The sequence below is a fragment of the Macrobrachium nipponense genome, chromosome 9 (assembly GCF_015104395.2).
Source record: "Macrobrachium nipponense isolate FS-2020 chromosome 9, ASM1510439v2, whole genome shotgun sequence".
NCBI lineage: Eukaryota > Metazoa > Arthropoda > Malacostraca > Decapoda > Palaemonidae > Macrobrachium > Macrobrachium nipponense.
The window spans coordinates 22,055,879-22,070,120 of NC_061110.1; the positions used below are offsets into that span (position 1 = coordinate 22,055,879).

A 14,242-nucleotide genomic window follows, 5' to 3' on the forward strand; every position below is an offset into this window, starting at 1 on the left:
ACTATAAAGTATATTCAATATGGAAGAAAACTAAATTTTAACTAAAGATGTTGGACAGCCAAGTATTAACAGTGCAAGCAAGGAATACAGACAGGAGTTCAAAGACTAAATAAAAAAAAAATAAAAAACGTACCTTGTAAAGTCAGTCATTTCCATCATAATCATACACATGTGCTTGGCTAATACAATTATGTCATTGCCTGTATCATCCCATTTTGCTACCTCCTGGTCAAACTTCACTTTTTCGAGACGGAAGTTCTCTACCTGTTACCAAATAGATAAAAAAACAATACACTTTTCCTGAATTTACTTTGAAATTAAAATTTATTCTTTAAATTACAAGAATTTGAGCGCAAGCATTACAGAATTATTTTCCAAGTAGTATGTCCATGACACTGATCATGAAATTTTTTTCATAAAATAACTCAATACAAATCAAAGTTTTACCTGAGCAGCAATCTTATCCTTATCTTCCTCACTCAAGTTTCGCATAGCATCACGAGCAGTCGTGATACCACTCACACCTGGATACTCGTCAATTGTCGTGTCTACAGTATGTGCACTCGCTATTCAAAAGTTTTAAATCAGATAATTAATAATCATCTTAGCAGCTCTAAAGCAATATATATTGTTTATCTATATTTCATGTTGTGTGGTGCATACCATCATTTAACCCCTTCTGTGGTTAAAACCACAGAAACTTGATTTAAATTATTTCTATCAAATCACTAGCACTTTATTTGAGGCATTATGTATGTTAAAACGATTTTCCTACGTTTCCAAGCAGAGTTCTTTACTAAAAGTAAATAACTGTTTCTTTCTACAAATATTTATCATGGCTGCTTCATATTATACTAATGTTAAAACATTCTTATTCATCCTGCTTTATACTGCAGGTGTACAATAAATAAGTTTTAGTTTTAATATCTACATTATTAATTCTTTAACAATGCCAAGGACCTTTACAAAGAAGGAATAATAGAAGTCCAGTATTAACTACTGTACAGAAGATCTGATTAAAACACTTACATTTACTCCTAATTTCCAATGTATGATATTCATCAGTTAAAACATCATCAGGGTCTAACTCATCATCAGCTTTGTTCATTAGGACAGCCATTCGAATCTCCCGCACTCCATCATAAACCAGATGGGAGGCGTCTATGAACTCATTTTCATCCACTTCCTTCCCCGGCGTACTACTTAGAGCTTCTACGGCAACATCTACTCTCTGAGCAAAGTTTGGCAGGACTGTAAAACAAAACCTTTTTTTTTTAAATATCTAATAAAGCAAAACTTTTTTTAAAATGAAAGAACTTCCAATCAGGCAAATACTTTTGGAAGTTTCCAGTCAATACAATTTTCAGTTAAGATGTCACAAAATGTCACGAACACAAAAACATTAAAATAAAAGTGAAACCTTACCGATTACGATCTACCCTCACACAATATCAATAATATTAATGAAACATAACCAAGTGGCAATAAACAAAATTTAAAAAACAAGTCTGTGCAATCAGAAATTATTTCCACAACTTCAAAATTACTCCACTTCCTAACCTTGGTCTCTAAGTACTTTCACGGCTTCTAGGACTCTGTCTGTATACATGCAAGGCTCATAATTATCCATTTCCGAGGCAACAACATGGCAGACACGTGCTGAACGACCACGAATGGCACCAGCAATACGATCCAAAGTATCAGGGTCACCCTCATTAATTGCACGGACACATGTTTTGACATCCTCCAAGATGTGACTTTCTGTGGAGAGATCAAACAAATTAGGGAAGTCAAATTTCTTACAGAATATGCATGATGAAACAAGAAATATAACAACTTTATTGTTAGTATTAGTTCTCCTAAGTCCTGTTAAAATATTAAATCATTTAAATACAAAGGTAAAATAAATGTATATAATTTTCCTAATGCATTAGCTTTGTAACACTTCACTTCTGTATTACTATAAAAAACAATAAAAATAATCAAAACGCAGATAGAAGCACTGTGTAGATGAATGAGCGACATGTGCATGTATTGTACATTTATGAAAGTTAGTGCATCTCTGTGATTGCTCCACATGATTATGTACTGCCACAGTGGTAATGTTCAACAAGCAAAATGTAAGGTTGGCCTGTATATTTAGTACACAAATGCAGTACGTACAAGAAAAAGTGCACAAAGTGCAGCAATGGTGGTAGCATTCATAATAATTCAGGCATACTTCTCCATTTCACATGCATGTCAGGCAAACTGACTATGATGTCAAGGGTCCTCTGCTATAACATGGATGACCAACTCACAGATGTGTGTGACTTAGTCTACTGAGAGCATCTGGTCAGTGAAGAGTCATCCAAACCAGAAGGATCGTGGTCATGTTAAGAGATATATTCCTTTGTAAAAGATATTTTCAAATGCTCATAGGGTTTATTTCTCGAGATAAAAAAAGTTTCTTGGAAGAGCAAACAATGGCTGTCCTGAGCATTGTCAATAGGATCTATGAGGTCCAGTTGAGTGAGCAAAGTGTCATGTGCTTCCTGACAGTATCAACTGATGGCAACTTCCAGAACACGACTTAAAATCAATTTGTTGATTTTAACAAAGGAAGTGGAAATGCATCCATTACAAACTATAAGGAAGTGAAAATGCATCCATTACAAACTATAAGGAAGTGAAAATGCATCCATTACAAACTATAAGAGCAGAGGACAGCTACTAAATTATCTCATACCTACAAAAACGGGAATCAGTTCAAGAATCACACAATATTAGGTTTTAAATAATCTCTGCTGATGCTGCCATAATTTTTAATGATACAGTAAATGTAAAAGGAAGGGTCTCCTTTCAAAGAACAAGACAGCAACAATAATATCTGATAAACACTAGTAAAGCACTGCCACTGAAAATAATTACTACTGTCAATTCTGCATTGATATTGACTTTTTACTTTTCTTATTATCTTCTTTTCAACTGGTCATCAAGAATTGAGAATCTAGTTTAAATATGTTGTGTATTCTCTACACAAGATCACTGAGAATGGGTAAAGAAACAGATATCACAAATTCAATACTGTGTGTTTTCCTTAGAAACGCACATTCTAGTAATTTGGTAACAGGAAGTTGACTAGCAAATGAGGTACAGTAATGGGGAAACCACCCACTCACTCAGTAAACAGCATCCAATCTTTCCTTCAGGAACTGGGACAAATGCAAAGTTGGTTAGAAGCAGAGTTTTTTAAAGTACAGTAGTACCACGGACTTCAAACTTAATCCGGTCGAGAAGGTTGGTCAAAATGTGATTTGTTCAAAATATGAAACAAAATCCCCATAAGAAATAAAGGGAATAAAGATAATTTGTTCCAACCAACCCAAAAAGTCACCATTTAAAAAAAAAAATTCTATTATTAATGTGTTCAAAAGTTAAACAAAGAGCGTAAAGTATGTAATAAAACAGTACGTTATACGAAGTAAAATTTTCAAAAAAATTTTTTCCATGTACGATTTACAAACTGTTTAGTGGAAAAGGCGTGCAGCCGGCTGGGGTGGAGGGAGGAGAGATGGGAACCCTATGGGGAAACCGAAATAGTCGCAGTACGCAAAGGTTGATAATAAAATCAATTTCATTCACATTTTACAAGGATAATACAGGCAGTCCCCGGGTTACGACGTAAAATACAAGAGAGAGAGAGAGAGAGAGAGAGAGAGAGAATTACATAAACCATTAAATTCGTTGACCATTGTATGGCATTGTTAAGCTCCGAGTGTCACTGGAGTTATGAGGTAGGGAAATTGATACAGAAAAAGACGAAGGGAAGAATTTTCTTTTGAAATTAGTTATCGTATTATTACTACTTCTATTATTATTATTATTATTATTATTATTATTATTTGAAAATATAATAAACATGTGCATCTACCATAAAAATTCTCTCATCTCAGTAAGAAAGAGGAATTATCCTTACAAGTGAAATGGAAAGGTCATTTTCACCTCTTTAAAATACGACCATTATGAATTTTGTAATTAAAGTTTTATTATTATTATTTTTTATTATTATATTATTATTATTATTATTATTATTATTTAAATAACTGAAAATTATCAATAAACATTTTACATACTAGTACCATAAAAATTCTTTCATCTCGGTAAAAGAGAGAGAGAGAGAGTGTTTATCTCTCTCTGTTCTCTCAAAAAATACTTATAACGCTTCCAGCGAAAGAGAGGGAGGGAGTTACCACTATAACACATTATTATCTTGTGTGGCAAAAAAGAGAGAGAGAGAGAGAGAGAGAGAGAGAGAGAGAGAGAGAGAGAGAGTTAACCTTAATTAAAAGTGACATGGATAGATTAGTACGTATTGTATTTCTTTAAAATACTATCACATATGAATTTTGTAATTACAGTTATTATTATTATTATTATTATTATTATTATTATTATTATTATTTGAAAGTATTAAAAAAAAACAAATCGTACATAAAAAATCTCGAGTCTCAGTAAATGAGAGAGAAGAGAGAGAGAGAGAGAGAGGAGAGAGAGCAAGAGAGAGGAGCGCGGGGGGGGGGGGGGGGGGGGGGGGGGGGGGGGGGGGGGGGGGGGGGTGGGGGGTGGGGGGGGGGGAATTCATCTCCTTCCCCCTCCTAGCTTCACAGAACTGATATATCGTCATTTTTTAGTACCTGGATCTCAAGAAAAGGTACTGGGGAAAAGAACTGGGATTTTCCTTCATTCTTCCATAATTTTTTAAATATAAGCTAAAATCTTACTAATTCACTATGGTATTTTCTTTAATGAATTGATATTATTGCTGTATAAATTAATATTAATATTTGAAAATAGTAAATCATTTATTTATCATAAAAAACATAAATCTTTGTAGTAGAGAGAGAGAGAGAGAGCAGAGAGAGAGAGAGAGAGAGAGAGAGAGAGAGACGAGAGAGAGAGAGAGAGAGAGAGAGGAGAAGAGAATTATTATTTTTATTATGTGATATCATTTCAACTTATTAAACTTACTAATACAGTATTAACCAAAATTAATATTTGAAAATTAGTAAATCAGTTTTGTATTATAAAAATGTATTTAGTCATGAAAATAAACATCAAAATACACTAATTAGTGATTATTTTCGTCGGAAAATACAGAGAGAGAGAGAGAGAGAGAGAGAGAAACTATGGTTTTTATATCCAAGTCTAAGTAGAGTATAAATGGATTCTTTAAGTGAACTAATGTTTCAATGATATTTTGCTGTTTTGTATTAAAGGATATGTATACTGTTTGAAAATGCATTCCTTATCCTTGACTATAGTTACCATACAGTTTAATAGCGTAAATTAATTTATGCGCCCTCCGCTCAGAAACTAGTTCTGCGTATGAGGTATCGTTAAAAGGCATAAAAAACCGTTGTAACCTTGGAATTTGCATTGTAATCTAACCAGAAACTTAGTTTTGTTAATTATGTATACTGGAAACAAGCAATGATTTTTTCATTATTAGCGCTTTTGGACTGTTATAAACTGCGCATCCCAAGCTAGTGTATTCATTCGCTCGGAAACTAGTTCCGCATATGAGGCGTTACTAAAAAAATTCAAAAAATACGACATAAAAAGTGTCAAAAATCATCATAACCTCAAAATTTTTGTTGTAATCTAACCAAACACTTATTTTTATTAATATACTGTGCTAAACTATAAAGGATTCTTATCATAGTATGCGTTTTTTAAAAGCGTCATTAACTCGGAGCGTCGGAAGCGTCAGCGTCGTAACCTCGGAACAAGCGTCGTAACCCAGGGCAGATTTTTCAATGAATATTTAAGAAAAAGCGTCGTAACCTCGGAACGTCGTAAGCCGGACCCGTTGTAACCCGGGGACCGCCTGTAAAAGGAATCGATAGTGTGTGTGTGTGTCCGATTGTGTCTCTCCTCAATATCAACGCTCCCTTGTTCAGTCTTAAGTCAGTTGCGCTTGGCGTCACTGCAGTGGCATAAGATTTTGTACATCTTTTAAGTTAAATTTTATACTGGAATGCTTTATTCTTTTTTTATTTCTTTTGTTAAATATTCTTATCATTAAACTATATATTGTAAAACAAAAATGTTAATAAAGCTTTTCTTGTAGGACACAGTAGGCTGTCAAATACAAGTACGTATGTATAAACAAGACAATCTGTCAGTTCGAAGTATGAGTATTTGTTCAATAAACGATATAAAATTTTCTTGAAAATTTCGTTCGAAAAACAGAATGTTTGACATAAGAAATGTTCGAAAAACGAGGTCCACTGTATATCTAGGATAAAAGTGACTTATCTTAAATTTGCAATTTGTTCCCATGAAAATACAAACATTTGTCTTTTGTCAGCTTTCCAATCAAACAATACCATGGATGATAATACCCTTTGGCTACCAATTGCATACAACCCCTTGTTGAAAGTGTGACAGAAGACGTCCCATTTACTGTAAAAATAAGTCACAGTTTGGAAGTTTTGTCATGAAAGTAACCCACATATTTCCACCAAAGAATCATGCCTGCTGCAGTTACTGAGGTTATCCTTTTTTCAGTTAATTTAAATACATTATCTATTTTTGTGCCCTTACAAAGGGGTTGGCCAGATTTCAGTTACCGAAGTGATTTCGACTCTTGCTAGCTTAGGTGATTTTGCTACTGACTGATCAGTGAAATGGCAATCAATTGCTAGACAGAATGAGAGATAGAATATTGTCACCCTTCTTCCATCTAACCTTTCACCACTGTAAACTTCAGTTGAGATCCTGCTCTGTCCTACTGGAGCTTGGGCAGCTACACAATTAGCTTAGCAGCCACCACAGATCCTAACACTAAAGTATTCAATGATTTGGGAACAACATCCCTCTAATAGATAGCGGTAAAGGTGGTTTAGTGCTACTATACACCTCCCTTCAGTTCCCATGACATCAATAAGTCCCTCTTGGACACTTAAGATGAAGCAAAACCCTGACATCAAGAGCTTCGTCAAGGTATGGAGCAATTCCCACCACACAAAGACTCACAAAGGAATGATGACCTCCGAAAGCCAGAACAAGATATTCTTAGCAATACAAAAAGTCACAAAACAGACAAAAGGATTTAAGCTGGACAAGATATAATGAGATACTGAGAACATATGAAATTGCCATAAAAGGCCTACCATAACAAATGCATAGATGACAAAACCATAAAATTATTAATTGTAATGGTCAGAACAATCACTAACTCAACAAGGGGAAGAAATCATAAAAAACAATACAATACTGCTACAATATATTACCTATCTGCCTTTCTCTGATCACGAGTGTGGTTATGTTTGATGTCTAAGACACTGCAAAAATCCAGTGAACTGTGCCTTGCCTCTGCTTCTTATTAGCAACCTTTAAACTTTCAGGCTCAATAACAATACAAAAGAATTCATTGGCCAAACTTGTGGGTGACAACTAATACAGGCAGCCCCCGGTCAATGGTAGGGGTTCTGTTCCTGGAAGAGCGCCAATAACCGAAACCAGCCGATAATTACAATAATAAATGGCACTTACGACATCATAAGTGCCAATAAACCACGTATCAACGCCAATAAACCGCTTACTGACGTCAATAGACTGCTTACCGATGCTGACAAACCCCTTACAATGCCAAAAATCACTACCATTGCCAAAAATCTGGTTACTGATGTCATTAGCCAAGCATGAGGACTTCTTTTTTTTTTTTGGACACATCTACATTTTGTACTACATCCAATGAGTCTGGTTAATATCAATTTTTGTGATTTTCATAAACACTTCACAAACTGAATACGATCATCTGCTACCTGGCTGGTTGCTATGTGCATGTACCCCACAGAGCCTAAGGTTCCAGGCAGGTTTAATTACATCTGCTTCTCTTGCACCACAAAAATATTCCATTTCATCAAAGCTGACCACCCAGATGCAGACCATCTACTGTGAGTGTGGTTTTCTCATGGCTTTAACTTGAACGACATGAAAAGTGGGATACTATATGCATCAACACTGCCAGACAACCAGCAATCTTCTTCTTCTTTTAAATAAGGAATCATGAAGACCACAAAAATAAACTTTTTAATTAATTGCTAATTAAATGTCAAAGTTTGAACCAGTCTTCAATTTACCTGAAACTGCTAGGAAATCATCAATTGTTGTTATGTCATCTACTGATTCTGTCAAGATACGAACTTGATTCTCCCAAGCATCTTTAAATGCATCCATATTCTCTTGTGCAACCTGTAAATGAAGAGTACAAGCATGTATCAAAATGAGCAATCAATTACCTCACAAAAAATATACAGTAGTACAGCCAAAGAGGCTGAAATCTGACTTGCACCTGTAACCATTATAGTGACATACAAACACTAACCTTGGACTTTGGTCTAGCTGCCAGAATACACGCAGCATTGATGACCTGTGGACACAGCTGCTCGATTTGTGCAGCTCCATATCGTACCATCTTAACACCATCCTCATTATTTGACATTGTACATGCAAGGTTTGCAACTTCAACCAATTTGTTTGCATGTTCCGTAAATACCTGGAAAAATGTGGTCATACTAAAATACACTGAGTAACTTAAAGGTATAAAGATGAATTTTTTAAAATGTCCATACTTCTTACAAGAGCTTCACATAAACAAAAATGAAAATTTTCCAGTACCTGAGCATATTCTTCCACTTCTTTTTCATTACCATTTCGAGCAGCTTCAACCAACACTAGAAGAGGAACATTGGTCTCGAGGAAACTTTAAAAAAGAAAGGGTAACATTTAATTTCAGAATGTATGAATAGTTTCATATTTATTACATGCATACTCATCTTATCCATTATACTTACTAAGCCAGAAAAAAAATTACCTAAATAACTGCGATTTTTCAAGTACTACACTAAAGAAATTAGCTAACAATTTTCAATCCATTTGCCTAGTATCCAACTTCCTAAAAACAAAAATTCCTGATATGCAAGGTATGTTCAAAAATATGAAATCAATCTTGATATGCAACATGCATTTACAATGATTTCATAAATCAGACAGAGTGGTGTTTAAATACTAAGGTTCAGAACTGGAAACATTTCAGAATCTACTACTATCTACAGTTAACATCTACAGTATATTACTGTGCAGTAAGTATATAGTATATATACCATATAAAGAAGAGAAGTAGCCTTTCTTTCTTCCCTTTGTTTTTCAAAAAGGTTAGAAGTGTGTTGTCTCACAAGATCAGTAAACTCTCCAAATTTTTTATGTTAAAGTAGTATACATTTGGTGATGAGCGCAAGCTTGGTAATACAGTGCCTGTTCCAATTTCTAATCTCCCTGTGCTCTCCAAAGTTGCAGAAAAACTCATCTTTCAGCCACTATGCAAGTATGCTGAATCCAAGTTCAAGACTAAATGCACTGTTAGAAGTGTAGAGTAGTAATGCAAGCCGTAAAGTGACATAAAAAGTTCTCCCATTGTCAAGTCAGTATCAAAATAACAAACACTGATCAACTGCTCTTAAACAAATACCATTTGAAGAAAAGTGCACTTTACACCAATAGATACCAAAAATTTTTACAGATACACAGATTCAACAGAGGTTATACACAGACATTACCTGCTGTGTAAAAATTCTACACAAGTGCAGGCTGATACTATCATATAGGAGATGGACAGTTAGAAACCTTCAAACTTAAACTCAAGCTTACACAACCGAAGAAGTCCATTTAATTCTGGGTTTGCATATTCACCAACATCCGGGGGTGTACACAAATAGTTTGCATTTGAATACGCATTTAGTTCGAAAATGACAAATTTGTAACTAATTTGTATTTTTCATAACTGAGGTCTTAACATTAGGATTTACTAGCGCCAAGCTGGAAACTGGTAGAATTAAAATCAAACTTGTGCAATCCAGGGACTATTGGCATCTACCAGGTCACGGGGCATGTATTACCCAGAATGCCCTTGGCGTCCTGTGACCTACCAGTTATACTTCTAACCCAGCTTAGACTACTAGAGGGGTGGTTCGAGGTGGGCCTTTAACTGTTAAAACCTCAGGTTTGTTAGTTATGAAAAATACAAATTAGTTACAAATCTGTCATTTTTTCACATACAAAACAAACCTTCGGTCTTAACATTAAGATAGACTTATTGGAGGGAGGTAAGTCGCTATAACTGACTGGGAGTTTGCCACCTAAATCCATTTCCGAATACTATGAGTATTCCAAGATAATGGACTATGAACCCTTGAACCAAAGATATAGGAGAATCTATTGGTTTCCCTCACTGGGACCTGGTACCATGCCATGGTTTATAAACTATGTGAAAATAGAGGTCCTTCCATTCTCCTAAACCACTTTTGTCCCTTGTATCTGGATCTACCATACCCAAAACCCCTCCTGGAGTTTCCGATAACGAACCGCTAGGAGAAACCAAAGGGGTATGGGACAAATCAAAGGCAGGTGGCGAAACATATGGAGCAGTCTGGTGTATTGCCGATGCAAAAGAAGCCGGCAATGGTTGGTCATCCAAAGATGGCGTTGAGTCCTTTCTTTTGTACTGGCCTTTCTCATAAAACTTCCTCCACTGTTCCACCGACCAACCATGACAAACAGAACAAGGATTAGTAATTGTACATACATTTTCTCTGCACCTACTACACGTTGGATGAGGATCCGTCGACACCAAAGTTAGGAATCTTGAACACGGAAGGCCACTGATTCCAGGGCATTTCCTTTGTCTTGCCTTCGAAACGGAAGAAGATCCCAACAGTGACACAAAAAACTCCATCTCACCACTTACACACTCTTACAGCTCACACCCACACTGAGCACACTCAGAGAAAGAGAATTAATAAGAAAAATTAAAAAGAAATGGATAAAAACGGGTAAACTAAAACAGACTTTAAACAGATAGACAGAGAACACGTCCTATCTTAAAGGCGGTAGAAAGATAACTGGTAGGTCACAGGACGCCAAGGGCATTCTGGGTAATACATGCCCCGTGACCTGGTAGATGCCAATACTCCCTAGATCGCACAAGTTTGATTTTAATTCTACCGGTTTCCAGCTTGGCGCTAGTAAATCCTAATGTTAAGACTGAAGGTTTGTTTCGTATATGAACAATCTCATTTTACCTACTTCACTTATTCCTCAACCATGGAATCACATTTCTCTCTCACAGAGCTCACCTGAATGGTTTGCTCTTCCACTGGAGCAAGGGCAAGCTAAAGATTGTATGTTGAGACCAAAGAGAGCTACAGAAAATGAAAAGAGGTAAAACAATGCAGCTGGGGACACAGGAACTCCACAAAGAAGCAAAAGTACTATTTACATCATGCCCAACAAAGCAGATTGTTAAGTCATGACCTCCCCTTTGGAAATCTACCACTTGTAAAACTTGGAACTAAGAAGATAGCCAGTACAAAATCCTTAACAATATGTCACCACTATACATACACTAGCTGTTTCTTTATCCACAGCATTTCACTCACATGAAACCACACTCATAATGCCATTATCACATCTTATCACACGGATAAGACTTCTACATCTTGTTTATCAGTACGTTAATGATAAACTCTATCTTATCTGTGATAAAACAATTGCAATGTATGTTTCCCAATATTTCTTACACTCACATTTCTATTCAACATGTTCCTTCTAAGAAATAGTTTTCAAAAAACTGAATGGCTTCAAAATACTAATCCCTAATACTACTGAAATAAAAGTATGACCTCAAATTATCTATCTTTCAATGCTACCAAAGCATATCTTCAACAAATTTATCTCTGAATTCTAATGAGAGAAAAGCAGTCTGACATTCCTCTAAAAATTGTCTTTTCCCAATATCTTATTAAAAGCTGTACACAGCAGCATAAGGATAATCAGCTATTATCAAATAAGAGATTACAATGACTGATAAGTCTTTACATTAACTATCAAGATATAATAGGACGCAATTCTTAAATAGTAGTTGGAAAACAGACCACATCTCATCTGCTTAGGTAGGGATTCATTACATTACTAACTACTGAGTATATGCATTCCACCAAGCCTAAAGTTCTAGTCCTTAAACATATATCACTCACCTGTCAGAGACATGATCAACAACAGCTTTGCGTAACTGCCGTCGAAGGTCTTTGGTTTTGCGGTACATGTGGTCAATGGCTTTATCAAGGTTTTCAGAAGGCTGCTTACGTCCCATCTATTGAAAAATTCATTTACTTATAATAACTTTAAACCACCAAATGCAACCAACAATATTTGATTGGTACAAATACAATTTTCACCCTAATTTAAGATATTTTACATTATCTAAAACTGCCACAGTACTGAATATGTGAATTTTTTATACTACTACCCGATATTTAATACGTTATACAAATATGAAGTACGAAACACAGATAAATATACTAAATTTACATTGTATCTATGACTAACCGTTACTGTACTTCTAAGGGAAAAGTCCATGTTAACAATACATCACACCTTTTTTAGGTACTTAAATGAAAACTGGTGAACCAAACTTTCGTCTACCTGGAAGCCAGCTTCCTACAGTACACAATATCTCTATTCAATATGATTAAAGGCCACTTCCCCCCTTTAGTTTGGATCTTTGAATATCAACTGTAATTTTTTTTTTTTTAGAAAGTACAGAGAGTTGAACAAATGGAGAGACTGTAGTATGCAAAGTTCTGGTATTAAGAAAAGTGCTTAATGTTGCAATTATTATAACTGTCACCAAAGCAGTAGCATCTACATACTTTGACTCAACCTGATTACAGATTCCAAAGCCATCAATACTTGAATGTATAGTATGACATTTCAGTAGCAGACAATGCTCGCTGACAAACTTTTTGCAAATTCAATTCTAATTTAAAGCTTGAAGATCTATTCAAAATCATCTTCTTTTTTACTTGATTTCATATCCATATACAGAATAAAAGTGATAGGCTTTCCCTTAACTGGAGAACTGTCATTGAAAATCTAAAATTCATACTGTAACTTCTTCCCTTTTGACTTGTTAACCTTAAATGCATAAAATCAATTATATTTCCAGTATTGCTCCATGCAACAGGTGTAAAATATTTCATAAAAATATAATATCACATCTGTCAGTCAGGCCTTACCCCAACTGGGAACCTTCATTTAATGAATTACTTCAGATTGTTACATTTTTAGTCTTTTTACCAAAAATTCTGAATAATTACAATAAATACCAAGTACTCGGCAAATATACTAGCAACAGAACACTGCAGATGATGCTAACATCACTAGAGTAAGAATGCATTCCAACATGTACAATTAAGTTGAAGACTTATATGCACCGACTATCACTTACAGATCTATTTTATCTTCTTTGAAGGAACTGATTTTATCTTCTTTGAAGGAACTGACACAGTTACTCTGGTCAGTGAGGGTAAATTTTCAACTAGTGCTTGAACATACATATGAACTTGAAAAACTATATTGCATGATAAAATATAATAGTACAAGTGTTGTACATAGTTTATAAAAGTTTGGTCAGAATTAAACCTCAAAATTAGTTTAATCTTGAGAAAGATCAAATCTACCATAACCAGACTTGAAGAGTTTGATCTAATACTTACATTATCCATATACTCAGTAAGAAGGTCTTGAAGTGCTTGTCTCACTGCATTACATTCTTCGACAATTTTAAGACGGCGGTCATCACGAGTACAGAAGGAATCTGCCATTAAGGCAGCACCACTTATAATAGATTCTAATCTTTCCTCTAAAGATGGACGGGTGCGCACCTCGTTGTAGGTTAGTGGATCCATATTGATACGCTCCTAGAAATGAAACAGATTATAGTCATTTACCTTTGAAATCTAGTACCACACTCATATACTTCTGCAGTTATCACTTGCCTTACACAACATAAAAAGAGACATCATTATAATGTTCCTTGCATCACATTGACACTGCACTCTTCCCTTCCAAACTTCATGTTACCAATTTTCTTTCTGTTACTAAAAGATTAACCAGATCCATGTTCAAGTTCATAAGGTTTGAAAGGTCAGGTAGATTATGAAGTACTGAATTTAATACTAATAATTACCATCATAACGATGTGTTGACTGAAATATCCTTGGCATGGACTACACAAAATGCAAGGATCAATGGCAAAATACACGTCTAGCTAATTTTAGGTTAAAGCTAAACAGTGCTATACTTGTGAATAAATAAGATTTTAAATACATAACTTAAGACATGGAGTAAATCTGGT

At 35.1% G+C, this 14,242-nt stretch overlaps 1 protein-coding gene across 12 annotated transcripts in view; it reads right to left on the reverse strand.

Annotated features, from left to right (window-relative positions):
- The window catches only part of LOC135217884 (catenin alpha-like), a 119,563-nt gene that overhangs the window by 35,359 nt on the left and 69,962 nt on the right, over positions 1-14,242 (reverse strand). For all 12 annotated transcript variants that reach the window (XM_064253916.1, XM_064253913.1, XM_064253912.1 and 9 more), the window contains 9 exons: positions 13,602-13,805; positions 12,081-12,196; positions 8,668-8,752; positions 8,375-8,545; positions 8,130-8,241; positions 1,561-1,761; positions 1,030-1,251; positions 448-566; positions 134-264 (listed from right to left, as the gene is read on the reverse strand). In XM_064253916.1, the coding sequence (XP_064109986.1) occupies positions 134-264; positions 448-566; positions 1,030-1,251; positions 1,561-1,761; positions 8,130-8,241; positions 8,375-8,545; positions 8,668-8,752; positions 12,081-12,196; positions 13,602-13,805 (1,361 nt within the window). The remainder of the gene's footprint in view (positions 1-133; positions 265-447; positions 567-1,029; positions 1,252-1,560; positions 1,762-8,129; positions 8,242-8,374; positions 8,546-8,667; positions 8,753-12,080; positions 12,197-13,601; positions 13,806-14,242) is intronic.